The sequence below is a fragment of the Sylvia atricapilla genome, chromosome 9 (assembly GCF_009819655.1).
Source record: "Sylvia atricapilla isolate bSylAtr1 chromosome 9, bSylAtr1.pri, whole genome shotgun sequence".
In the NCBI taxonomy this organism is placed as follows: domain Eukaryota; kingdom Metazoa; phylum Chordata; class Aves; order Passeriformes; family Sylviidae; genus Sylvia; species Sylvia atricapilla.
This window is the reverse complement of record NC_089148.1, coordinates 4,610,297-4,637,942: the sequence shown is the minus strand read 5'-3', so window position 1 is coordinate 4,637,942 and position 27,646 is coordinate 4,610,297. Positions and strand designations below refer to the sequence as shown.

The 27,646-nt window shown below is 40.5% G+C and overlaps 1 protein-coding gene across 5 annotated transcripts in view; it reads right to left on the bottom strand.

Annotated features, from left to right (window-relative positions):
• Positions 1 to 27,646, bottom strand: part of RC3H1 (ring finger and CCCH-type domains 1) — a 55,351-nt gene that overhangs the window by 18,577 nt on the left and 9,128 nt on the right. For 2 of the 5 annotated variants that reach the window (XM_066324643.1, XM_066324644.1), the window contains exons 3-19: positions 23,374 to 23,494; positions 21,890 to 22,129; positions 20,569 to 20,744; positions 19,542 to 19,742; positions 18,282 to 18,414; positions 16,644 to 16,762; positions 14,948 to 15,060; positions 12,073 to 12,354; positions 11,551 to 11,768; positions 9,894 to 10,267; positions 8,766 to 8,897; positions 8,036 to 8,188; positions 5,114 to 5,324; positions 3,570 to 3,660; positions 3,318 to 3,453; positions 1,235 to 1,405; positions 530 to 645 (exon numbers count right to left, since the gene is read on the bottom strand). In XM_066324643.1, coding sequence (XP_066180740.1) covers positions 530 to 645; positions 1,235 to 1,405; positions 3,318 to 3,453; positions 3,570 to 3,660; positions 5,114 to 5,324; positions 8,036 to 8,188; positions 8,766 to 8,897; positions 9,894 to 10,267; positions 11,551 to 11,768; positions 12,073 to 12,354; positions 14,948 to 15,060; positions 16,644 to 16,762; positions 18,282 to 18,414; positions 19,542 to 19,742; positions 20,569 to 20,744; positions 21,890 to 22,129; positions 23,374 to 23,494 — 2,987 coding nt within the window. Of the gene's footprint in view, positions 1 to 529; positions 646 to 1,234; positions 1,406 to 3,317; positions 3,454 to 3,569; positions 3,661 to 5,113; positions 5,325 to 8,035; positions 8,207 to 8,765; positions 8,898 to 9,893; positions 10,268 to 11,550; positions 11,769 to 12,072; positions 12,355 to 14,947; positions 15,061 to 16,643; positions 16,763 to 18,281; positions 18,415 to 19,541; positions 19,743 to 20,568; positions 20,745 to 21,889; positions 22,130 to 23,373; positions 23,495 to 27,646 lie in introns of all 5 variants that reach the window. The other 3 variants (XM_066324645.1, XM_066324646.1, XM_066324648.1) reach the window with 2 other exon arrangements.

The window sequence follows — 27,646 nt, the reverse complement described above, 5'->3', positions numbered from 1 at the left end:
CATTCCCAGCCAGCATCTTATTCCAACTGTCTATTAAATGTGAACTGAAATGAATTGCAGCATCTACACAGAGTCCACTACTGACAACTGAAAGTGAACTTAGTTTCAAAGGGTGTGCCTTCCTAAACAACATCCACATCACAAACCTTAGCAGGATGGGATGGCTTTCAGATTTGGTAGATTTATTTCAAACTAAAACAGCAGATAAGGATTTCTTTTGTGGTGGCTGCATAACTCCTGCTTCTCCCTACTAATAATCCAATACTGACTAGGTGGATTCTTCTCTGGCAGACACTGCATGTCTTCTGTTCCATTAATTTATATATGGTCTTATTCCACTCACCTACTCCACAGCTAGATAGGTCCTTAATTCATGTCTGCACTATAAAAACTTGATTTGTATTCTCTTTTCCTAGTAGGTGCTTCCTCATCACAGCTGATGTGAGGCAAGGGTAATTATTCAATAGGAAAGCAGCCCTGAAGAAGTCAGTCTCCTGTTACACAAAGACAGGTTGAAGGCCCGTGTTACCTGAATGTTAGTGTAAGGTCCTCAGCTGGAACCTTATTTTGTGGTTCTAATTGTCCATTTTCTGTCTGTTTAGTGGTGCCCAGCTTGTTTTTCATATCCAGTGAAGACTGGCTCTCCTTTAAAGAAAGGACAGATAAAAAAATTCTCAAAGAGTGTGTTGAAAGAATTGGAGACTTCATCCCTTAGGGATGATGAAGGCAACCTGTAAATTGCAGTCACACAGTTTAACCCGCAAAAGCCATGAGACAAAAACCAGACTTTTAGATATGCTCATCCTTGCAGGACACAGTATTTCCCAAAGAGAAGGGATGATCCTTGTAACAACAAGCAAAGGCCACAGACTGTAACAGCACACAGACTTCTGAACACTAGCCTGTACCTGCAGATGATCTGTCCTATATTAAAGCAGTTTACAGAATTAATGGCACAGTGACCTTGGAGACAATTTGGTTTCCATCGAATTCAACACCACGCTTATTTCAAATGGTGACAAGTTAACAGCATTTTAAAGTGGCTACATCAAACTTCTTCATGAAGAAGACTCCTGAAACTCTTCAGCAGGTTTTGAACAATAGAGGTGAAGAGGAAAATGGATGACTCCAGCTGTGGGCATCCAGCAGGGAGCCTTTCTGCCAGGGTGAAAGGGCCGCAGCCAGGTACACAGCTCTCCACTGCATCTCTGCCTTCCACGCCCCCAGCACTCACCATGCTCAGCTCACGGGTTCGCTTCCCAATTTCCCTTTCCACCTGGTGTAGCTCCAAGCTCAGCTGTTCACTTGAGATCATCCCAGGCCACTTGGGAGGTGGGGGTGGGGGCTGTGGTTGGCCTGCCAGGGTAGTCGCCTCTCTCTGCAACAGCAGCCTGTTACTAACAGCCTAAATGCATAAAGCCAAGCACATACACAACTGAGCACACAACACACCAAGCACGGAGAGCTCTAAGGCCATAATTCCAGAGTACTGCTCATTTACAAAACCAAGGCTGCCTCTCACCACACTTCACAATGTCCCAATTGAAATCACTTCCAATGCAAGTTTCAATGAGTTTCTGTACACATGGACAAGTATTTTCATGTTTAAACAAGTGGTGTTAAATACCTCTTGCTGTCATAAATTTGCACGTGTTCTTCATATACCACTCCCGTCTCAAAACTAAGACTAAGCCCACGAACAAAAACATGAGCTCTATGTTCAGCAAAAGAGAACTGCAGATAAACAAGTCTGCTGCTTTATTTGCAGCAGTAGAATTTATCTAATTCTACAGCAGAGCCAGAATTATTACTACATCATTTTGAGAGATGTAGTTGTCAGCATATAGGTATCTACTGACTCACATTAGGAAACAGAGGAACAGATAGGGGCAAGTGATGATGGTCATTCACAAATTGCAAGTTACTAAAAGTAGTAACCATGTCAGCCATTCTAAAAATCTACTAATACTGGCAAATTAGTTCTGCAAGTGTCTGCTCTGCATTTAGATACATCATCTTGTACTCCACACAACCCAACAGCTGGCTGGTCTTGAAGTAGAAATGCTCATGCAATGCAAAAGCAAAATGATCTAGTTCTTCATTCTATGGCTGAATTGATTGCTGCAACCTTGTAATAGGCAAACCAGTGAAGACTCTTTGATTTCTGATATCTTCATGCGGCTTTAAACACAAGACATAAACTGAAAGCGGTTCTTACTCAAAATAATTGACTAATTCTGCAAAATTCATATTATGGCAAAATCAAGGCCCAACATTCAACTCCATAGGATTTAACACTGACACAATCACAACAACGATGAGCAGGAGAAGGCCACTTAGAGGTTTTGCAATTTTCCAGTACTCTTGTATTATGGCAAAGGCAGACATGCAAGACTGAAAACATTTTCTCCTCTCATTCCCAAACAAGAGCACAAGAACACAAGCTATGTTTCAAGTAACTAACAAATGCATATTACTGCAACTATTGCTGTGACTTAATTGTGAGCTCTTAAACTAATCTGCAATAACCCTCCTCTGTAACGTATTCTTGGCTAACCATAGCCTCAGCAGAATCTGCTATCCACTACTTACTGCATTTTCTTCTGGGAAAATGTTAACACAAATAGCTGCTGAGCTACCTAGAATAGTTTTCTGATTTTTCCTAAGAAAAAAGAAGTAACTAAAGCTTTCTGAAATGATGCATTCATTATGGCTTGACATTTCTCCCTGTGTCTCACAAAATCAAAAGATTTCAAGTCATTAACTCTTTTAGAAACACACACTCATCTTTCCTTACACACAACTATGTTTCTTCTAAGCAAAGAGACATAAAATATTAAGCCTTAATTTTTCAAGCTAAATATATTACATATTTACTTTCTTGACTCTTGTGGTTTGTGCTGTTTAGGAAGAAATCAGTACAAACACAAAGCCGAACATGAAACAGATAAAGTTCGTGGCTTTCTGTACATAAAATCAGACATTTCTAACAGCAGTAAAAGTCAAGAACAGGCACGTATACCACAAGTTTGCCTCTGAGTAGAGCTGAACAGAGGGGGAGTGAGAAAGAGAATGACAGCAAACAAGACTGAGCACAGACTGCAGAGTCAAACATGATGTTGATGTGCACGTGGAGTGCAGGGCAGTTTCTGCTGCTAACCTAAAGACTGACCCTGGGACCACAGCCCTGATGCCTGGCATCACAGGATTACATATTTTTATTGAGTATCACTACAAAGGTCAGCCAATTAAAAGCTTTACCAGCCTCATCTCTCTCCATACCACCCCCTAGTGCTGCTCCAAAGGCCGGTACCAACCTCCAGCCCCCTCATTTGTGTCTGCTGGCTGATCTGATGGTCAACTTGCTGCAGCTCCATGCGCAGCTGCTGCTCTCGTTCAGCTGAGGGCAATGGCTTCCCGTGACCAGCCACATCCGACATGGACAGCCTCTCCCTGGGGGATGGCAAAATAAGGACATTTCAAAAAAAAATCTTTACTCAACTGGCACAGGAAAAAAATAGATAATAGCAGATCTAGAAAAAGTCAAAGAAAAAATAAAGCAATCTTACCTGTCATTGAAACGTCCCTGAGAAGGTATATTTTGATGTGGAGAATATGGAGAGCCTCCCCAGCCACTGTGGGTTTCGTAAGGACTGTAGTCTAGCAGGGAACAGAAGAAAACCATGTTGCATTACTACAAAATCACCCTTTCAGTCGTTCAGCCAACACAGAACTAGACAGAGAAGAAGAAGAAAAGCCAGCCTTCTAATTATGAGAAGTTCAGCATTTCTTCTGATTAAATGAACACAGAAATATTCTCTGTGACTGGTGTCACATGTCTAACACATGACTCTTGCTGTACATCTAACAGTCTGTGACAGCCTTCCAGAGATTGTGAAGGGCTTCAGATACTCAGGTAGATGAACAAACACAGAACAAAACTTACAGACATGATGACTGCAGTTATTTTTACTACTGAATTTCCTAGAAGACTCAGGAGTTCATTGAGAATTCTGACATACCTAGGTAACTACAGTTTAAAGATTAAGATTTAAGGCAAGTTACAATAAAGTCTAAAAAATTACTGCCTGAAAAAGCTAGAAGCAAGTTAGGGGGAATATAATATTTAAATATTTTCTTGAGATTGTCTCTTTCTTGAGGTCTGAGTAATCTTTTGGAGTAAGACAGAAAGCCATATTATACATGTGATTAGAAAATAGACATGTTGAAAATTACCTACTCCTACTTTTTTTGCTTTGCTAACAGTGCACGAGACAATGGCTGCATTAGGCTTGCAGGAGCAGCTACCCATAAGGCAGGAGAGCAGCATGGCAGTACTTCATCAAAATGGTTTTGCATGATGTATGTGGGAAAGTGCTAAGCTTCTGGATTCTGCTCATACAGATTTAAAATAAGCTTCACATCAGAGGGACTGGCAGAACAAAGTAACTTCTTCCAAACAGCAACAACATAGCACTAACAAATACACTATGTATGCACAAACATGTCATGGAATCACTGAATATTGAATATATATCCAGAGAGAGAGAGAGAGAGAGAGAGAGAGAGAGAGAGAGACTTGGAAGGGCCACATAAGGACCACAGAGCCCAATTCCTGGCCCTTCACAGACACCCCAAGAATCTCACCCTGTGCCTGAGAGTACTGTCCAAACATTTCTGGAGCTCTAACAGTTCTGGGGCTGTGACCATCCCCTGCTCAGTGCCCCATCACCCTCTGAGGGAAGAACCTTTTCCTGATATCTAACCTAACCCTCTCCTCACACAGATTAAATCCTATCACTGGTTACTAGAGAGAAACTGGGGCCTGCCCTTCTGCATCCTCTCGAGAAGAAGCTGTACACTGCTATGGGATCTGCCCTCAGTCTCCTCTTGTTCAGACGAAGTGATCTCAGAAAGCTGTGGCAACCTTGTCCTGAATTCATATACTGACGTCTTCTCAGCATAACCCTACCTGAAGTTATTTTAAGTGGCATTAACACACACCATAGCTGTATTTCTAAGACAAGATGTAAGTTTTACAGGGCTTGTCTTCAACATTGTAGCAGTAAAGGAAATAGCAACAGGCAGCAAAATCCAAGGGCACAGGTCATACCTGAAATGATGGATTTGGAGGCAGCTCCCTGAACTGCCATGGCCTGCATGGGCCCAGAGTTCTGGTACATGGCTTTGGAAGTGCGAGAGATGGCCCCAAATCTTGACACAGTTGGTCGGTCTCCAAAGGGAATGAGGTCATCGTCCCCGGTCTCGGCCGCTCGCCGCTGCATGTCCAGGCGCTGCTCACGCATGGCTTTGCTATCCACATTCTGCACAAGACATGGAGAAGGCACTCAAAAACTCATGCAGAAACTAGCACAATCATAGTCCTTTTACAACAGTTTGTGAAGTTCAGTAAGTTTCTTTCGTATTCGCTATTCCCTTCACTTTTTAACTAGTTTTCCTATTCTTCACTTTGTGTCTAACTCCACTGGCAGAGGGGACCTCTCCTTAATGGTCTACCTTAAGGTGACCATTACTACACCACAGTGAAAAAGCTGCAAAATTGTGGTCAAATCCAGAAGAAGAGAGCAGCAGCAAATGGAAACTGAGACAGAGAAAGTCTAATGGGAAGAGAAGGGGGGAAAACCCCTCCTCCTTAAATAAACTCAAGGAAGAGATCAGTGGGCATCTCTGAGGAATACATATTCCTTCTGGAATCCAAAAGAAATTTCTCAGAAGCCTAGTGTTAAGAATTGTATCACCTAACAGCCCACGAATGACCTAGAAATTGTTGGTATTTTTCAGAACTTGCTTGGACATGCCTAGTATATCTTCTCAGGCATTTTTCATTAAGCAGTAGTACTGTTTGGAACACCCTGGTTTCTGAGTTTCAGACTCAAACACCTTAATGGATGAGCATATGAAGAGAGAAACTGTTCACTCTCTCCTCAAAGAACTGAGTTAAATAGGAAAGCTATCTGTTGGCTACCAGAAAATGTAAAATAGTAAGAATTGCCAAAATCAAGTTAAGACTTTGCTAAAGAAGTAAAACTGTTCACAGTAAAACAAAAAGAGCAAGGTAAGTGGGGTGACTACACCATAAAAATTGTCTAAAGGCTACAACTTTTGGTATAGTTCAATATTAAAATAAAACTCTGCAAGCTTTCAGTGGGAATAAGGATTTCTAGAAACAGTTAACGTATCTGAGGCAGGAATAGAGGGGTGAAAATGGCAGTAACAACTAAGTTGGAAGCTTAACTCAAGAAATGTAATACTTGGAAACTGAAACCTTTGGGAAAATCTACTTTGGAATCCTGGAAAAAAGTTACATTTTATCTCAAGGCCACAGGTTGTTAGTATCAATTTTAATATACTTCTATTTACTCAGTAAAGCTGCATGTCATCTGCAGAATATTCAGCATTATGCACTCTCACATGATACTACTCCTGTCCTTCAAAAAAGGAATCTCTTATGAATGATCAAAAAAAAATTACTGAAGAATTAATTCAGTAAAGGTCTCTGGATAATTTTTTCCTGTGAGGAGATAAAAACTGAAAAGCAGCAGAGATCCCATTTTGATTATCTGAAAATTAGCTCTGGGGCAGAAGAACACTTTGTTTAGCCTTGAGAAAGGAGGTTACTTCTCCAGAACCTTATTACTGCTCTTAATTGAGCTTCAGGTTTTTTGCACTGTTTTCTAGCAGCAGGGATGAAAGCCAAGAGCTCTTTATCACTCCTGGACACTGCCACTTGGACAGCAATAAGATGATTCCCAGTAATCTCAGGACCTCCCCAGGTCAAATGTGGGAGTGTGATAACTCCAGACAACCACACTGTATAGGACTGAGAGCAAGAGGACAGGTAAAAAGGCCAAAGCTGCAGATGAAATGCACGTTTTTGCTCCACTTTTTTCAGGAGAAAGCATCCTTTTTGGATCCATTTCCAACAGTGGCTTCAAGGTTTTAAGAGGAAAGCAATTCAGTAGACAGAAAAAAGACAAATTTAATTCCAATGGGGCAGAGAGGAAAAGAGGAGCCTTTTTGAATTTGGATTAAGAATGTCCCCTCCTACCTCTTATTGGCCAAAGAAAGGTCACCATGACTCTGACAACACAAAAATAAAGGTCAATAGATCACTTTTGCAGATGGGAGGTGAAGGAGAATAGATGGATCTCTGTAAAATAGCTCCTCAGGCTAAACAGTCTTTTCTCTTGAAGAGCTTGAATGGCTTCCTACGTGCACGGGCTACCAGCCTACTTCTTGTGCTGATGATGCCAGAATTTTAGGAAGAAACTGAATAGCAGTAGTATGTAAGACCCCTCTTTATTTTCTTCTCCATTCATGGCTCCCAGTAATAACACCCAAACAGCCCCTTCGTTTTGCAACAATGACCTAGCAAAAATGGAGCAGTACAACACAAGATCACAGCCCACCTCCCAAAGTTCAGGGAAAGGCTGAATAAGCTCAGCATAGAGCTAGAAATTGCCTTCAAGAAGAAACAGCCTAGTACAATGTTTTGACTGTGCTTTTCTCAAAAACTTCTTGCAAGTTTTGGGTCCTCTTGTGGCCAGAAATCACAGTCCTTTAAGCAAAAACTAATAACACCTTAACAGCAATAACACCCACCTTAAAAGGAATTAATTGCCTAAAGTTAAGTTACAGCATCTTCCTTTGACAGAAAGAAGTACAAGGAGCATGAGATGGACATGCTTAATTAACAAGCTGACAGGACAGAATATTTTTTCATTTCAAATAAGCACAAAGAATAACCCTTGCAAAATATTCTTGCTATCCATGGCTTAGAGCAGAGTGGTTTTCCTGCATCTATATGCAGAATTCTGTACCAGCTACACGAAGGTAGGACTGTTCATAACTTTGAAAACAAAGCACTTCACACGCCTGCAAACGCTTTCTGTGACTGCAATGCACTTCTGAGCTTAAATAAAAGCACTGCCAACATTGTGGAAAGCAAATGAAAGTCCTTCCCAACCCACAGAAATATCCACTCTTCTTCCGTTTTCCCCTTATCCCTGCATACCGCCATCTCCACACTCCTTGCTGCCACAACATCTTTGGGTTTTGCATCTTTGGTTCCAATGTAGGAGCCGATGGTGTCACAGGACCAGGGAGAGTACTGGCTGTAGTCATTTCCTTTGTATTTCCCAGCTACCTTCAGGTCTTCATCCAAGTACTGTACAAAAACAAAAATCTGGTTCTGTAAGTGAAGGGAAGAAGCAGTTTCACAGCCATCCCTGTTCACTTCAACAGTAGCAAAATTGAGAAACATCACCAGGATTATTTTTTATCAGATACATCACCCTCTGGAATTGGGCCAGAGAATGCATGAAGTGCGTGAAATTCTGAGGCCCTGGCTACACTCCCAGTGCTGACTGTTCACTTGGCCAGTCTGAAGGTGATATTTTGACACTGGTTAAAAAAATAAATCTCTATCAAACTGTTACTTCATTCTAAATATGTCAGGAGTAAAGTCTAGTAACTGTGAAGAGCGATTACTTCAATTAATAATGACTCAAAATTAATTTTCTTGGTTGCACTGAAAGCAGAGAGCTTAGGACCAGTGGTAGATCAACAGCCAGCTGAAATACTGGAGACTGTTCTACAAGGGTTTCCCATCTAGGCACAAAATCTACTTTCCTCAACACTTGCCAGTGCTGTACTGTTCTGATTTTCTTCTTGTCTACACCTATCAGCATGTAAACACACAAGTATTTTCTAAACATCTCGTGTTTTGGTCAAAATACGCTTACCTCTTCTGAGTGAAAAGGATGAGGCAAGGTCGGTGATGGTGCAAAAGGAGGTGGAGAGATCACCTTCCTCTCTTCCAGCTGGGCCATGATCTCTTTCCTTCGTCTGTGAAGTTCATCCAGGCTGGGATGAGGCTGAAATGAAGACAGGAAATTGTTTCAGAGCTCCTGAAGCACTAATGCACAAAATGAATAATTTTCTAAGTATTGTTTACCTGAACTAAGGCCGTTACATACTGCAGGAAGAGGGAAATACAGAGGATAGACAGAATCATTGAAGTAACAAGTAATGATCACTTTGTTAAAGGGTACCTGGTAACTTTGATATAGGACATACATGTTCCTACACTGGCCAGTGTCAGTTCAAGACACCCCACAAACAGGGAATATGTTACAACTTGGCAAAGTTCCCACTGGAAGACGTTCAGCAAATTCCCATTGCAGTCATACAGGGTAAATTGACAGAACTCTACAGGTCACTAGCCACATTTATTATCCACTTTGCAATAAAATTAAACACAAACACAGCACACTCAAACTGATAAATCTGTAAGTTATGGTAAAAGCACTCCCTGCACTCAGCAATAGGATTCAGAGCCTTTAATCTGAATGACCTAAGTCCAACTATTCTACAGACTGGTCAGTTATCAAAAAAATATTCGTAAACTTACAATACGAAGACCCTCCAGTTAGCTACCTAACTAGAAAAAAATTCAGAAGAGCAAAATTTTAAATTATTTTATCAAGGCAGGTATGTTTAATGTTCATTATTTAGGTACAGAGTTGGTCAGTCACAAATGGGCAATACAAGAATGCACACGTGACCGTTTCCACATATTGTATTTACTCTGCTCTTGAGTAGCCCTCTCCAACCTAATCTTTGCTGGAAAAGTTAGAGACTTAAGAGATTTCCAAAGTGAATTACGCTTTTCTGCTTTGAGCATTAAAGCAGCCTACTTTTACATATTAACATCATTACTGCAGAGTTGACCAGCAACTAAATTACCTCCCAAGTTTTTGATCCGCTTCCTAAAGCTCGGACTTTGGCAAAGGCCACCCCCTCAGCACAAAAACATTCAACTCCTCAAGCAGTTCACAGATCCTCTCTCCAAACAACCACAAAAGCCATACCCTGTGGCAGGAAGGTCTGATCTGGCCGAGATGCGGCGGCACCGGGCAGTAAGCCTCAGTTTGCTGGTATCTGTCTCTGGACTCGGGCACGTAGAGGGGCACGGCGGCCTGCGGGATGTCGATGGGCACGGGGCTGCCGCGCACCACGTCCTCGGTGCGCTGGTAGGGCTGCACGGGCGGGTAGACGCGGCGGCCGTCGTAGTGCGGCGGGTACATGGGCTGTGCCAGGGCAGGGTAGCCCTGCGGGTACTGCGGGCTCACCACGCGCTCCGGCAGGTACGGCCCGTAGTGCTCCAGGTACGGCGCGCCCGCCTCGGCCGCCGACGGAGGCGGGCGCACAAAGCGCGACATGGACTGAGTGGGGTAGTACACTCCTGAGGCCAGGCAAGGAGGGGAAAAACACAAGACACGGAGAGTGATTATCACAGCTGGCCATAAAACTTAACCACAGGAATTCCTGAAGAAGGAAAAGTTGATGCAAAGCTCAAGTGACATAATGTAATTATCTAAGACACCAGCGTGGTGTCAATGTTACAGTAGCTGATGAAGAGCTGGTGAGACTGAGCCCCACAAGTCCTGCTTGCACACTTTAGAAATTGAAATAAATCACCAGAATGTCTCTGCAGATTGCTACAAATGCTTTCAGCTAGGTAAGATCTAAAAAGTAAAATGAAGATTGGTCTGTTCCTTTTCATCCACGCAATTAAATTGAATTTATCCCAACATATCAGAGCCACTCGCTGGGTAAAGGAACTTGGATTATTAGGATTCAGAGCTATCTAGAGATTTGTTTTGTGTCTTAAACAGGAGAAAGACATTTCAGAACTGTAAATCAGCAAATAGTTGTAAAATCACATGGCCTGGTTACCTGAAGATTTTATTATTCTATCTGGGATCTCTGGATAATTTTAAAATACACATGACTATGTGCATGACACCAAATTTTGTGGACAACTCAGATGTTCACTGGCACATAATGAACAAATGTGAGTTAGTTTGTTTTTCTTCAAAATGCTCTGCAACTTTCTCAGAAATGGCTTCCCTCTCATTTCACCTTTCCTTTCTAGAGCTTTTTCTACTTTTAACTTCTTTTGGTCTTTTATTGCTTATTTTTCTTTCATATTATCTTCACTTTATCTCATTTCTCTCTGCAACCTCACATTGCCTAAGAATCATTCTTTCATATAGATAGACATATCTTCTCTTTTTAATCGCCTTCCATATTATTTTTATCCATGTGCTCCCTTTTTAGTTAGTTTTTTCCTTTTAGTTCCTTTTTTATGATGTTTAATTTTTTTGTGAACACCCTTTTCAAACTTCATTCATCTCTAGTCATCACATGTACTTCATTTCTATTTTCCCTGAGTCAAACTGAATTAAGGTTTACCATACTGGATGCTGCTTCATCCAGCCCAGTTAGGAAGAACTGAAGTCAGGAGGACTTAGAACACTTGGACAGATACAAGTATTATTTTCACTTGCATTGAAGTTCTCAGTCAAGGAATAAAATCCCATCAATTCCCATTTTATTATGATGTCACCATATTAGTGTTTTTCATCCATGTCAATTAAAGTAAACTTCAATTAAAGGGCTTAAAAACCAGGGTGGGAAGACTAAAATCAGCATGAGGATGAAAGAGCTTGGTGTGAATCTTACCTTGTTGGTAGGGTGCTGGCTCAAATGATGGGGCAGCCCCTCTGGGGTCTTGATAAAACATATCTGCTTGTTGTGCATTGTACAGCTGAGACCCTCGTGGTACCATCTGCAACTGCTTGGTGACAGACACCGAGGGCAGATCTGCTGGTGCCCGAGCAGGCACAGGATGAGGGTTCACTGGCAAGGCAGAAATAGAGCTCTTGGGAACAGATTCCAGCCTAAAAAAGTGGAAAGATGGCACTGCTCATTATGGCCTGGTATAGGACACTGTATTCTATCTAATACACTGTTCTTTGTCTACATTCCACCTTCCCCAATTAAAATATAAACAGCGAATTAACAGAGTTTAGATTTTTAGCTTTTTACTCTACCATATAATCACTAAAAAAAAACCCCCAACCCAACCAAATCCAAGAACAAACACAACCCCCATTCTGTTTCTGTTTTAAAGAAACTGGTTTACTGTTTCTACACCACATTTACACACACAACAATTTGAACAACAGGTAGGAAGACCCGTACAAGTCCGGAGGAGATCCAGGGGCACTGCTACTCAGGTGGTCCATCTTCCCCGGTTTCAGGGCACTCTCATAACCGGAGTCAGTCCCTCGAGAAATTAGTTGCGTCACTGTGCTGCCTGTTGACACAATTCCGTTTGGCAGAGCAGAAGTTTTCCTATTGGGCAAGTCCACTCCCCCTTCCTCTGAGAGGATAGCTCCTGAAGGCAGGCCCACCTCATTCAGCTGGCCCAGAGAGGCACTAAGGGGTCTTCTGGGAACGAGACGCTTGTTCATTTTACGGAATCTTGAAAAACAGAAGCCAGAGATCAAAAATTGAAACAAAACAAAACAAAAAACAAGTAAATGGAGATGTACTGCCAAGATTTTTCAAACATGGATTCTACTGACAGTTTCCTTTTATTCAAGTTCCTCAAGGGGCTTGTGAGAATACAACTTCCCTGATAGTTCATCTATTAATACAAGTTTCAATCAGAATAACGATGGACTTTTAATGACTAGCACATCAAGAATTCACAGATAAACTTCACACAGGAAATTTACAAATCCTACTTTCTTTACACATATGCATCTCAAGAAAATCAAATCAAACATCACAAAAAGTATTATTATCATATAAAATACAGTAATACAAGCTTCAGAATAAGAATCACAGACTGTTTAAGCCTGTTTTACCCAAAGAAGAAATTAGCAGCAAAAATTAAAGTGAAAAAATATGAAGTTATATCCTTTTGCTCCTTTTGTCCAATCATAAGCCAAGTGTTTACTACCATGTGATGTATTTTAAAGCAGTTTAAGATTTATGTTACTATATCAATATGCAGCTTACACCAACTCTGTTGTTTGACAAAGTGATTGCAGAGATAAAAACTCTATGAACATGCAGCAATTCCAAAAATCTAACTGCTTCTGACTAAAACTTGAACTAATAGAGGTGTTTTAACTAAAGTTCCACAGAAACCAGCAGGCCAACAGTAGTGGAGAGCAAATTCCAGAGTTGAAGATCCTCCACTAAATACCCTGCCATTAGTTCACATCCCAGAATGCAAGTGTGAGAGCATCTTTGCAGACCTGAGTGTTCTCACTGAACACAAGGCTATTTCTTCAGTAGGGTTGAAGCCAAGCCTTCCATGTCATAAATAACAGTCAGAGAGATGGGAACCCAGACAAGGAAGGTACACAAATGACTGCAGAAAAAGGTGGCAGTTATTACTCAATCTTTAAATAATCTTGGTAGTTTCCCACATGCATGAACAGCAACACAACAGAGGAAAAAAGGGGTTTTATTATTGGGGCTGTTTTGTTTTTAAGATGTTGTTGCCACATGTGCAGGACACAAATAAATCTAAAAAAGTTCAATGCTTGCCTATGCACACAGGGTCTTTGTCCCTTGTCAAGAGGGGAATGAGCTGCTGTTTAAGCAAGTTCAGATTATAATATGCTATCTAAAGCATTACTACACATTTCCCTATAACCTTCCTCCAAACTTTAAGCTACACGGAGAGATACAGGAGTCACGCAGCAACAGCAATGCACATTATTCACACTAAGCATTTTTAAAAGGAGGAGCACTAACACAACAGCTACTTAAAGGAATTAAGCAACAATAAAAGGTACAAGGAAGAATCAGAACTCCCAAGTTCCCCAACCACCCACAGAAACTGCTGGAATCCAAAACTGAACAAACATTCCCTTCAGCCCAGGACAACATTAACACCAAGGCATGCAAGTCAATCTGGCTACAATAGGCCTCTCCCCCTGTAAAGCTGACAAACAGTCCTCCACACATACAGCAGGCTCAAAGGGTTAACACTGCCCCACCACCCTGCACAGGCTAACAAAACCATCCCAAAGCAGCACTACCAGTCTCCATTTCATTAGCACAATGGCAGAAGGCAAAAAACTGTTTCTGAAGCAGACAACATTGAAGTCCTATTCCTTGTTCATATGAATGTTCTTTGTCATTCTAACACCACACACTCTGCTCTTCTTTCTTCATGTTTTGTGCATTTACTGCATGCTGGCTACACAGCCCCTGAACTAACATTAATGCTTTGAGTTTCAGATTAAGAAAGGAAAAAGACATATGGCATGCCAATTCCCAGACTTGGCAGTATTCTTCTCATTAAAAAGCACCTTTTCTTTGAACTATTTTAGCCCGAAAAGCAAGTAACAAGCTAATATACTACATAAAATACACTGTGTTAATTTCTTTTAGCTCTAAATAACCTATTTTACTTTAAAAAAAATTTTAAAAAACCTGCAGAGCAACAGCATCTTTCTCTTGCATAACTGGTAGCCCTCCTAAATCTGTAATCCATCTAGACTTCAGACTTGATACCACCATCATTTTTTAACTCTATAACAACAAATGTAACTAATTGAAGGTACCTGCACGAAACTTTTTGACATATTGTATCAAGAACTGTTGCAGGAAAAAATACTGGAAAGTTTGTTTTTAGCTCTTTGGAGAGCTTGCAACACATTCCTTACATTTGGAAAACTGCCAGCAATCTACCTGAATAAGAAAGGAAGGTGAGAAATACCCCCAAATACCAGCCACTGTGAATGCTGTTACACAGCACCTTTAGTCACACTTAAGAAGTAGGGAAAACAGCCCACCTCCAAAAACTTTGGATATTACTTGTGTAACATCAAACTTTCAGAGCTGTAAAACTGATGAGCAAAGAAAAAATCCTGCTGTATGGAAGAACAACTGGCTCCAAAACCCAAGGGTTGACTGTTACTTATCACATCAGTTCTTGCTAGTTTAACAGGTTATACGTCCTTTCCCCCTCATTCCTAGATATGAGAAATAACTCTCACAGACAAGATGAAACAAAGACTAGACTGCTTTCTACTAGCAGAGGTACACTTACTTTTCCAGCTCCTCCTGCGAGTGTGCAAAGGTGCAGCTGGCCCCCCGGGGACACCCTCCTCTCTGCTTCATGTCTCGGCACATGTATGTCTTGTACTTGCTGTGCTGAGGGGGCTGACAAGGTGAAAGAAACCAGGTGAGATACCTGAACATCAAAGTGCACTTAACCAAGCTGAATGTATCATCTTATCAAAGGCCTGATGTTTGACTGTTGATAATTCCTCAAATTTAAGTGTTCATGGAATACCTGATATGAAATCAACGACTGACGTACCTGGGTTTGGTTCTTCAACAGAAACAATAGATTCAAGAGAATGTGTTTTGATAACTAACTCACTCTCAAGTTTCTACAACACATTTTAATTCAAACTCCTTACTGGAGAGCTTGACTGGAACACTACAGCTGTATATTTTAGGATGCAGTTAAGTGGATAAAAATGATACAGGATGAAAAAAATTACCAATAATCAGATATACCCTATCAATAGTTCCCACCAAGGGAAAGGTCTGTAAAAGCCAATGTGATTTCTGAGAAATCAAAAGGTATATATCTGTAAGAAGTCATCTGCAAACTGTTGGGGGGGGGGGGTGTACAGATTTTTCTGTTTGTGGTTTTTGTTTGTTAGTTTGTTTTTTGTTTTGGTTTTTGTTCGTTGTGTTTTGGAGGTTTTTTGTCATCTACTGTAGTGAGAAAATCCAGGCAGAGTGAATGTAAGCCACATGGCCTTTTACTGGCCTCTGCTGCCAGGTAGTGCAACTTTATCCAGGCTCAGACATCCCTTTCCTACTCAGGGGGCTCCAGGTTCCCTTCCTGCTGCACCACAGGCTCTCCACAATAAAAACTTGTGCTGTTTTCCCCTCCCAGATTCCCAGTTATGCAATTGTACTGTTTTTCCTTTTGCTGGTGACAGTGCTCATTATCTATGCTAAGTAATGTAAAAAGGTGAAACAGCAGAAATAATTCACTTTAATTTTGCCTTTCTTTTTTGGCAGAGATAATATTTTTACTAGTTGAGCTCCCCAAACCAGCTTTCCAACAGGATGAGTGCCAAAGCAACAGAGGAGTAGGGCTGGGACAGGCAGCTCCGTATTTCAGCAGCAAATCAACTGAGCTACACAACAAAAGGACATCAAAGGAATGTGTAATAAGGTAACTATGAGATAAGCTAATATACAATTACATTGTCATTGCTGAAACAAACAAAAAAAATATCATTTCAGGAGCTTGGACTGCACCTTCATATGAACTATTCTTAGATCTTCATGCTTGATATACCATTGAGCACAGGTATAAGGATGATTTCATTAACAGAGAGTCAGTTGGCTGAAATGTGTCACATTAAAAAACAACCAAGAAAACTCCCAACAAGTCACAGCAGCACCCAGTGTCCCTTCCCCACCCTCTACTCAAGAAGGTTGTTATTCATTTCCCTAAGCCTGCAGCTGGATCAGAGTGTTCTCCTTCCAACCTAGTGAGCTGTGAAAATCAATTCAATGGGATTTGGAGGTAAATATGTGTTGTTTTGTGTTTTTTTTCCTTTCTTGTTTCTTTTTTGATAAATATGAGTCAGCAGTGGTGTTTTCAACTAGCTCCTTGTCAAACCCAATCTTTCCAGATGACATTAGTAAACCTCTACTATAGGGTACAGCCAATAAAACTTAAGAGCTACATATTTCCCAAATGATTTAGCTTTTACCTGTTGTTGATCTGTTCCTTTTTTGCTGTGATTCTGGATATAATCAACTAAGCCATGAACCACAGTCCTCACTGCAACTAGTCCATTTTCCAGTTGTTCCCATGTTGGAGGTGGAGCATCTGTTGCATGGACAGCAAACACCAAATAAAAAAAAGAAAAATCAGAAGGAATGTCCAAAACCCCACGTCAGTGTCACAAAACTTGACTAGCTAAGTTTATAAAGAACATTTCATCAGTAGAAAAAAAAACATTCAGCACCTTAATTCTGAGACATTTAGCTCTTACAGAACAGAGGTATCTATAAACTTAAGATTGAACTGCACGAATTACTGAATGAGCAAGTAAGACTATTATTAGGATGTCAAATTATTTCCTTTTAGAAGAACTTTCACATCTCACAAGAACCCCAGAGTAAAGGGACTGTACAAGCTCCTCTCATTAAGAAAAACATCAGGTCCAAAATCCCTCATTGCATTCAGCCTCCTGGAGGTAAAATCATTCCATACGAACACAGTAATCGCTGGCCTGATTACACAGGCACAGACGTGGAACACCAACAGAAATTAATGCCTCTCATGTGGAAAAAACATCACAAGGCAAATCTATGAATCAGACCACCACGTAAAACACTGTGAATAAACTGTACAGTCTCAATTCTATAGGAGCACCTTTTCTTTTTAGCCAATTTACTTTTGTAAGTTTTTGAATCTGTTCCAGCAGCTGACACTCCCACTGTGTGCCTGCACACTCTGCTACAAAGCACAGTACCTCAAAGAGCCTTTCAAGATCTTTAGCAGGATTAATTACATTATATTCCACTCACAGGGACTAAATTCTTCCAGAAGTACTTCAACATGCTTCCCTGCTGTTCTTTAGACAACTCAACAGTACAGAAAAAACCACCAAGGCCAGACTTGGCTACCAAAATCAAGGGAAATATTGGTGACACCACCTTCCACATCAATTTTTTGCAAACAAATTTGCAGTACACAGGTTTATCCCCAGCTTATTCCAGTATGAAAGATTTGGGAAGAAGGCACTGCATCTCCTTTAGCTGTGAAGTACAACTGGTGATCATTGGAAAGGAAGTTTATCTTCTGTTTCTTTAAACAGAAACGAAGTACAACTTTTCGTCTCCTGAAGGTGTAGTTTATATCTTTTTACTATTTCGATATATAATATTGATTTCACAAATTTTAGCATGTATAACATAAAACGTCAGCCATAGGACTTTGTTCTGTCCCTTCCCTTCTCCCTCAGGTGGTCCACTGTTACAGTACTGCTGACTTTTTCAACCATTTCCATCTCTCTCTCCTCTCTCAGCAGCTTAGGTTTCATTTCCCAGTTAAATTCTTTCCAACCACCTTCCACTTCCCAGAACTCTTTCCTAATTTTGTAGAATTACATATGAACAAGAAAAATACTAAATTCTGTTGGTTAACAAACCATTCTTGTCTAGACTGACTTTTGCCCAGCTTCTCTCTATTCAATCTATCAAAATTCTACTTTGGAATCCAAAACTTTTAAGTTGATGAGTAAGGAGGAAGTTTTCTTTCACTTGATGATCAGCTTTCAATCCTTGAACAGCATTAAGCTCCTCTTGTTAAACTTAAAGGTTTTTATGAAAACCAGATTTACCTGGACTGGGATCAATATTTGCTAGGAGCTCTAGGTGAGGTCGAAGACGATTCAAGTTTGCTGGATCTCCAGTCCTCTGGAGAGCAATAGTTAATTCCTGAACACTCTGTGCAAACGAGGCTGGGGTCTGCAACTTAAAAAAATTATCATCATTAACTTTCTACAGGCCTAGCAGTCCTCATGGTTTCTGAAGGCTGCTCACAAGAACTGTCTCCCAAAACTGGAGAGAGAGATCTTTCACAGAAGCCCATTCCAGTGAACCTTTTCTATCAAGAATACACAGTTCTTTAACATTGCATTAAATTACACTTCTAAATAGACAAAATAAAGGTTGGTATTGCTTCTAGAAATAAACCCCATTTCTTTTGTGTTGTGCTGCCATCCAAGAAAAAAAATGGGCCACATTAGAAACCATTTAATCTAGATTCCTAGAGAGTATAATATCTCCAATCCCCAAACCAACAGGTTTGCACCCTGCTTTAAACTGAGTACACTAAGATGGTTGAAGGAAAAGACAGCTAGCAACAATTCATTCCTAACATCACACAATTCCACTATTTAAAACTGCTAATTCTACCTAGACCCTTCAGGAGATGTTTGGCATGACACTACAAAAGTTGGGCAAAGGCATAAATACACAGCAGAAGCTATCTGAAAGCTAATCCTCTTGGCACAGCAGCCAAAGAAGTTGTTTCACAGCTTTCATAACCATTCAACAAGGTTTAATTCTTCCCACCTAATTGAGGCACTTAAAAAAGCATCCCCTAATCTAAAAGCCTGTTTATCCTATGTTCCTTCAGAATAGAGAGAGATCTGGGCATTTCCAGAGTTGAGGTATTTTATTTACAAAATTTGCTTTCACCTATCTGTCTTACTTCAGACACAGACATGAGGACTTTTTTTCCCCAACTTATGCACTAACTTCCTGCCTGGAAACATGGACCATTAGCTTCTGTCACTACACTGGCATTTATCAGCTGTTCATAAAGGTCAGCCCGCAATTATTTAGCTAAACTTTGTGGGTTTCCATCTGCAGAAAGAAGTGAAGTAGCAAAAATGTCAGGATGGCAGAGGGAGGGAGATTCATTAGGTTACAAATATATATTCTAATTATTTGGGACATAATGAGTTTTGAAATAACAGGACAAATGATTAATGGGCAAGTCCACATGGGCACAGTTTCTAAGTTCAGCGTCACAAACATTTAAATTTCCTACAGTTGCAAACAAGAGGAACTGGGCTGATTTCAGGTGGCTTTACCTTGTCAATGATACTCTGCATGTGGGATTTGTGAGACTGGTCTCCATAGAGCAGTGAGGACCACTGGTCTGGTGCAATGCGCAGACCTGCTTCCATGGCTATCTGAACTATCTGGGAATCGTGTTCCCTTCTCAGAGCTTCGTAAGTGCGGAATTCCTCCTTCAGCTGCATCAGGGAGGAATCCTCATCTCGCTTGGTCACCTAGCAAGGAGAAATGAGCCAAATGCAATTAAGCAGGATAAGCCCAAGATTATGTGAAGTCCAAGGCAAGTGACGTCTTCAGTCAGTAACTAAGTCCTTCTCCCAAACTAAAATCAACTATGACACTACTCGGTGAACACCAGTTCCTACTAAAGCAACACACCCTTCGTAGAGTGAAACCATTATAAAATGGACACAAAACATTGTTTACTTGGACTCTGATTCACATATTGGTCAAAGTATCACACTTCCTAAATGACTTTACAGCATCCACACCTTCAATCGGATATTTTGTTTGCACTGCAGAATTTTGTTTGCGGGTACAGTTAGCAAAACCAAAGCATTTTTCTACTAATTTAGCAAGAGTAAATGACATTTAAAATGAGCATCTAGTAACAGATATTAAATACTGTAAAGTACATTAAGCAGTATTTCTCCATACAGCTGACACCCAAAAGTCTCCTATTTTTTTGATTCTAACCACACCACAACTGATTTACAGAATTAGGGATTTTTATTGCCTTTAAGCCACTTCTAAGAAGGTAAGTATGCTGCCTTACATAGAGGTTTTGTAACTGTGCCTCTATGAAATTGGAAAGAGGCAAAACCTAACTTTGCAGTTTCAAGTTGCTGTTTCAGCCTAGACTGCCACCACAGGTGGATGACAAGGAACTCTCTATATTCATGTGGCACTTAATAAGCAATACTTTCTCTAACAACACATATTTTTAGGCACATTTAATGTTACAGGACAACGAAAACTGAAAGTGAAAACCAATGGCTGTCATAGCATTAATGAAACCTCTGGGCAGAATCTTCTTCCTACCTTGAAGCACGAGGCTCTGTAAAGGAGCTGGACAACGTGCCCAATGCTGGTTTTGGAAGCCTGAGGGAACCGTGGCTCCAGTCTCTGCACCACAAAGAGAACCAAGACCTTTCGTGACAGAGCAGATCCATCTTCCAAAGCCAGCAGAACCAGCTTTAAAGCCTCCTCTTGCATTGCTGAGAGTCAGGGGAAATGTAAAAAGAGACAAAGGATGAGAGAACCCCAAGTAAAATTTTTGCACTTTCTTGTTCACCTATGATTGGGGTAACAGCTAAAAACTCCCACCAACAAACGCACAAACCCACAGAGAAAAAAGGGAGTTGAGCAAGAAGGGAGAGCAAAGAGAGGAGAAATCCTTCCAGATTCCCAGACTGTGATTTGGGAAAACAGGACTTTTTACATTTAATATTATTATTATCTATTATATTAGTATTATTATTACTAATACTACCACCACTACAACAACATTTATTTTGGGTATCATCTGATAAGAAGATTCCTGTCTGTACATTTCCTGATCATTAATATGAGTTTTCCAAGTATACTGCCTACATCCCACACTTACCCAGAAGAAAAAAGGCTGACAGGCTAAGGAAGAACAAGGTTCATTTCCATGCAAGCAAAAAAAAAACCAACGGTGCCCACACCAATCAACCAGGCTGCAGCACTGCTATTTTGGTGCATAACCAAACTCTCTCTTCCCTCAAGTGGCATGAAAGTTAGTATCTCAAAATTAGATTTCATCTGTTTCAGCTGGGAAAAGTGTCACTATTTTTTCTTTAAGAAATTGGCTTCATATTTCAAGATTCAACCAGTGAAGTCTGTATTTTCAATAATGAGACTTCATTTTTTTTTAAGCAGCATTGATATCTTTCTATTATTTTAAGCAAAGGAATTTAACTTATAAATACACAACTTCTTAAAAATGTGTACGTGTAACTGTAACAAATCTATCCCCACAACTGTTTTGTATGTTTATTGCCCTAGAGAAGGAAAAGAAATCGTGCCAGTCACTTCCAGTAACCTTATTTTTAATACAAAGGTCTCCAAAGGATAGCAAGTGAGAAGCAACTGGCCGTTTATCTTATGACAAGAACAAAGGACACTTATTCTGAATTTTACAGAAGATTTGAAACAGCATTACAAATATAAGAAAATCCAACAGCAGCAGCCCAACAGACACATTATTAAGTCTAAAAGATTGCTATTAAGAAATTAGGCCATTGGTTAATAAAATAACTTTGGCAATTGGAGAGCCATTTATCAATGGCTCAATTCTAAATTGCTCCTAGTAGAGCAGTGATACTGTGATGTCACCTACCTGGCCCAAGGAACTGGCAGCCTCTGGCTCTCACTGCAGCCCAGAGGTTGGAGGAGAGCTGCTGAGGGTTTTGATGCTGGAGAATGAGCTCAGTGACTGTTCTTTCACCCAGCGACCGTGCTGCACGCATGGCTCTGATCCGCCCTTCCTCCTCCACCAGCTGGCAATGGACTAATGTCACAAGTTTCCTCTGCATGGGACGGCTCAGCACACTCTGAGTAGTACTGTTAAGACCCACACCTTCAAAACAAAATGAAACAGAATAATAAACTCCCTCATATTCCTCTTCTTGTGGCAGCCTTCAGTGAGTGTACTGGACAAGTGCAAACCTAGCTCTCCTGGTGTCCAGTTTGTCAAAGGGAATACTAGTCAAGGCATATCAGAAGTTCATTTCTGCCCGTTTGTTTCACTTGGTAATAAAAGCAGTTTTTTGGTAGTCAGCTTCCCCACAGGCTTAATCTTGTGATGGACTGATCTGGTTTTTAAGAAGATGGAACCTCTAAGGGATCCTTTCCCCATGTTGGCAGTTTGTCCCACACCCTCCCATACAGATTCCCAGTTCATCCCATATTCATGGACTTTGGAGATCGCTTGGACACTTGTTTGTTTTCACAACACATTCAGTTTCTTACCTACACGTGGTAACTTCACTATTTTGGTTTAGAGCTTACAGGACTCCTGAACTGCTTGGGTGATGTTTAATTATGTGCCAAAACTCTGAATCACAAACATGCCAAGAGCCATTTAATTCAGGTTAAAGGAACAAGTGACTCATTAGACATACAACTGCCATGCTGAGTTTGCTCTACAGCCAGAGCTTGTTCACTGGGCCACCAATTCCCAGAGTGACACTGCTGTCACACTGCACTGGTCACCAAAGATTCAGACAGCTTCTCAAAAAATAAAAAAAAATTAATCTGATGCTGAGCTCCACTACTTGGGCTGACAGACTGTCCAAATCCAGCATATGTAATATATATGAAATCCATAATCTTCAACACAGAGGAGGTTCGCTAACTTAGAATTACCCAGATTGACACAGCTCTTGTATATGACCTTGTATAAACAAAATATTACTTATAGTTTTCCTTAACTTCCTTATGAGCAGTAACTTGCTCATATCAGTTTATTCATCCTTTACAGAACAGCTGCACTACTACAGTTATCACAAAGCAGAACTGGAAAAAAAGGGCAAAATTATCTATTTTTACTTACTCTGAAAAGATCAAATCCAAGTTTGTCTCAACTCACTATGCCATGGTCAAGCACCTCAGCCTTTTCTCTGAATTATTCCGACACCTTTCAATTCAACATCCCCCTTCCCTCCATGAAAACCTTAATGTTTAAGAGATATGTTTCAATTTGTTTCTAAACTAGATTTATATCCATTTTTTCAAACATACTAACTACTAATTTGGATAGCTTGTTTTGCATCTTATTTGGTTTTTTGGTTTCATTTTCCAAGGAAGCAATGCAGGAACTACCTCTTGCACTGCTGAGTGGTTTGAGGTACAATGCCAGTTCTTCCACACATTTCTTGCCCTCCTCATAATGCTTGGTATCTTCAGCTCCACTGCATAAAGTAATCGGCTGCTGCTCAGGAACCTGAGGAGAGATGATACGTACATCTGCTATGAATATGCACAAATATGTGGCAACCATGCTTATAAACACTTATTACTATAGCACATTTCCTGTTTTGTTCTCCTTCTGTGGTTTTTCTATATTACTTAGCATTTTTCCAGCTCATTTACTGAACAAATAGCATAAAAATCCCCAGTGAAAATGAAAACAAAAAGACAGAATTTATGCTTAATAGACTTCTTTTATTTACTGGCAGAAAGGAACTAGAAGCAGAAGGCTTAACATGGCACTTCCTATAACCATAAAACTTGGCTAAAATAGAACACATTGAAACATCCCCAAAGCTGGTCCAAAAACCCAGGGGAGGGAAAAAAAAAAAAAAAAAAAAAAAAAAAAAAAAAAAAAAAAAAAAAAAAAAAAAAAAAGGAGAACCCTGGTCTGTTGGTAAGTACAAATTTGTATCTACGGCCTCACAGCTCTAAAATCACCCAAGGATAAGAGACTGCAGCTACTTAAGATTAGTGGAAGAAAGACTTAGCAGCAAATACACTAAGACACCCTTGGAACATATTCTAACTGGACCCAGTTACAAAGCAGCATGACCAAGTTATCCCATGCAGTGCATATGAACACACCCTAAGAGCATTTATCTGACAGTACAGGCTTATTACATTTGTGGGGTTTTGTGTTGGTTTTTTTGTCAGGTGACATTTATTTCTTCTTCCAGACATTTGCCAGAAATCAGGATTTTTCCAAGGGATTTGCACCACCCCTCTCAAGTTAAAATTTTGTTTCTACTTTCCTCTTGGTAAATTCTTAAAGCTTTCATCATATTTGAGGGTGCAGTATAACAGCACTGTACTAACACATCTCAATTTCATTGTTCAGCAGTCAACCCAATATGACAGTACACAGAACTGGAATTCCTCAGAAAACTAAACACAAGCATATTTTGTATATGCTGTCAAAATGCAAATAGATCTCAGACTTCTATTTCCATGCCAATTCCCATCCCAGTGGCAACAACAGCATGCTAATCCCACATAGCTGCTTACAGGGACCAACCCAGGCCTTCAGTCTAAAAACAAAAGCCTTTAATGCTTCGGTTAAATACAGCTACAAGCCTGCTCCCCTTCATGTGTAACCCAGCCATGGCAAGAGCAGCATTATGATGGCAGCACCAAATAAAAGCAGAAAATAGATATAAAATACACATACACACACGTATATGGTTGGCATTGCCAATGTGAGCAGCATTCCTATCAATTTTAATACAAAGGCAATGCTCCAGCCATATGATCACGCTTCTCCTTAGACAACAGTGTCACCATGCTAAGTTTCTCACTTGACACATAGTGCAAAACAAAAAGTTACTATCTTGCTTTTCCAGCAGGTAACAAAGAAAAGTCTCAAAATGCAACATATCAGCTGCAATTAACATAGTATCATCCCAAAACTAACACAAACAAGATGGAGGCTGCCTGATCTAGGCTTTCATTCCTACTAAAGAGAAACACCCAAGTTCAATCGCACTGAGACAACAAGGCTAGTCTTGATACTTTTCACTGATGGAAGTTAACTTGTGATTTCTGTGGGGTCCTCGTTTTAATTTTGGGCCATCATTTGTTTGGGGTATTTTGATTTTTGGGTTTGAGGAGTTTTTGTGTCTGTAAGCAAGAATATTTTCAGCAAAAAGAGATTTTGCAACTCTGTATGTTAGAGTGGTCAGCTGTAAACCGTCACAACAGCTTTGAGTGATTTCTTGGGATTTGGGAAACAATTATTAACTCCTGCACCTTAACAGAATATTCCACACCTTCTTTTCCAAGGCACTGCCCTTTCAGCTGTCTGCTTCTGCCATGGAAGTTACATAGCAGAACCGGCTTACTGAGCAGATGACACATCTCCAGTCGCTGTGTCCAGACACTGCACTGTCTCTGCCCTACCTGCTGCAGTCACACACTTGGTGCAAATTCCTACTTGCTCCTGCAAGCGTTTCATCCAACCCAAAACACAACGATGGTGTCACAGCCCCCAGCAGACAAAGGGGGCTCGGAGCAGACGTGGGACAGGAAGCCACGTTCAGCCCTGGATTTCCACCCTGAATTGAAGTGGGTTTAGCACACATTCAGAGCAGTGGTTTGGAATGCCAGACACAGCACAACACCACCAGTGAGACACAAGGACTGTCTAGCAACTAACAGAGAGCTCCCCCCTCCCCCATGGAAAAGCTGGCAGAGAAAAACTTCCAAGAGCTAATCAAGCTATTCAAACACTATCGGCATATTGTTCCCATTCCTTCTCTTTTGAGGGGAAGCTTCAATGTCAAAATCTAAATGCTTTGTACAACTGTACTGTTTGCAAAATGAGCCCAAAAGAGATTAAACTTTTATCTGAAGCTGGAGTAAGTGCAGTACTGAAGAGTAAAACAACATGCTTTTTCTGTGGTTTTCAGGAGTGGTCAGGAAAAGAGAATTTATTTCTCATGCACACACACTTCATTCATGCAGCGCACCTCACGTTAAAATTTACAAGTAATTTTCCTTTTGCTGGTTCCATTATATGCACTTCCAAGACTTATTTTAATATTTTAGGGTTCGAATGATGGTAAGAATAGCATATACCAAGAAAAAAATCATAAAGACACAATTCATAAAAGTGACAGGAAATGTGAATTTTGACTTTGGCTCCAACATGAAATTACTGAGAAATAACTCAACTCAAAAGCATTTTCACTTCCCCTTCCCAAAATATCCTTTTAATAGCATGCATGACCCTATGGTGACTGCTGTTTACAATGCCTCTCAGAATAGATGCCCCACAGAGTGAGCTCATTATTTTCACACTCATTCCATATTCTGCTCTCTCAGACATCACACCCTTATGACAGTTTCCACTGCAAATATATTCACATCATGTAATCAACACCTCCCAAAGGGGATGAGAGCAAGACAGGAAAAATGATCTCAGATGTTTAATTGCTTTAAATCTGGGATGGTTTTGCATGTATCTGCTTTGGCAACGACTGCAAGTATCCTGGCAGTGGAATGCTACCCATCAGCGTGGCTTGTGGCTGTGGGAAGAGACAGGTTATGACAGCATAAGGAAGGGGACCGGCAAAGAATGCTAAAGCATCATCTCATACCAGGCAGTGATTCTGAATTGGTGATTTAAGTGTAATTTGATGAAGGAAGTCAGCTTGAGTTGTCAGTAATTACCATTAGACATCTAATTGCACAGAATGAGAACATGTTAAACAGACCAAACCCCTTTTTGTATGGTTTGAAAACTGTTTCCAGCAACATTTCCCTCCCTGCAAATGAATGTTTTGTTTCCTGCCAAAAGAAACCAAACAAAACCCAAATCCTACCATCTTTAGTTCCTCAAAAGTTTACATTAAAGACAACTTTTTCACAGATGAACTCTCTTTTGTGGCACTTCATATCATCAAAATTTAAAACAAAAAAGTATCAAATGTGCCTCTAATAGCTCTGCACTTGCAATCTTCCCCTTTTTAAAGGACTCTTGAGTTAAGATCACCCAGCCTCTCATCATGTACAATTCCTATGTCTAGAATTGTATTTACCATGTCCAGCAGGAGACTATGCCAAAATTAAAGCACCACAGGCATTTCTGCCACTCTCTGTCACCTGTTTGGAATGTGCATGCTGCTGTTTCATGGGTTAAAAAAACACCTGGGAAGAGCTTAGATGACAGATCCATGATTAGGTACCTTCAAAACACTGGCCAGGTGAATGCTTAAAATAGTTATATATAGTGAGTAATACCGCGGATGCTTGAATAGCTAAAATTCAAAACCTAAAATTCAAAAATTCCCACCGAAACAAATTTAAGGGATTCCTTTACCCAGAAAGTCTAAGAAGCAAGGTATCCTATGAATGCCTTGCTGATTTGTGTCCAAAGCCATTGTGTCTCCCTTCCCCCACAGTTCTTGCTTAGGTACTCAGCTATGTCCAGCTTTCCCAGGAATAGGAATTCTCATCTTCCCCTTATGATGTTTTTCCTCCCCTCATATTACGTAGCAAAACTTATCTGAACATAGTCTGAACTACCTAACCAGAGAGGCTGTGGATATCCCATCCCTGCAAGTGTTTAAGGCCAGGCTGGACAGGGCTTGGAGCAGCCTGGTCTAGGGGAAGTGTCTCTGACTGC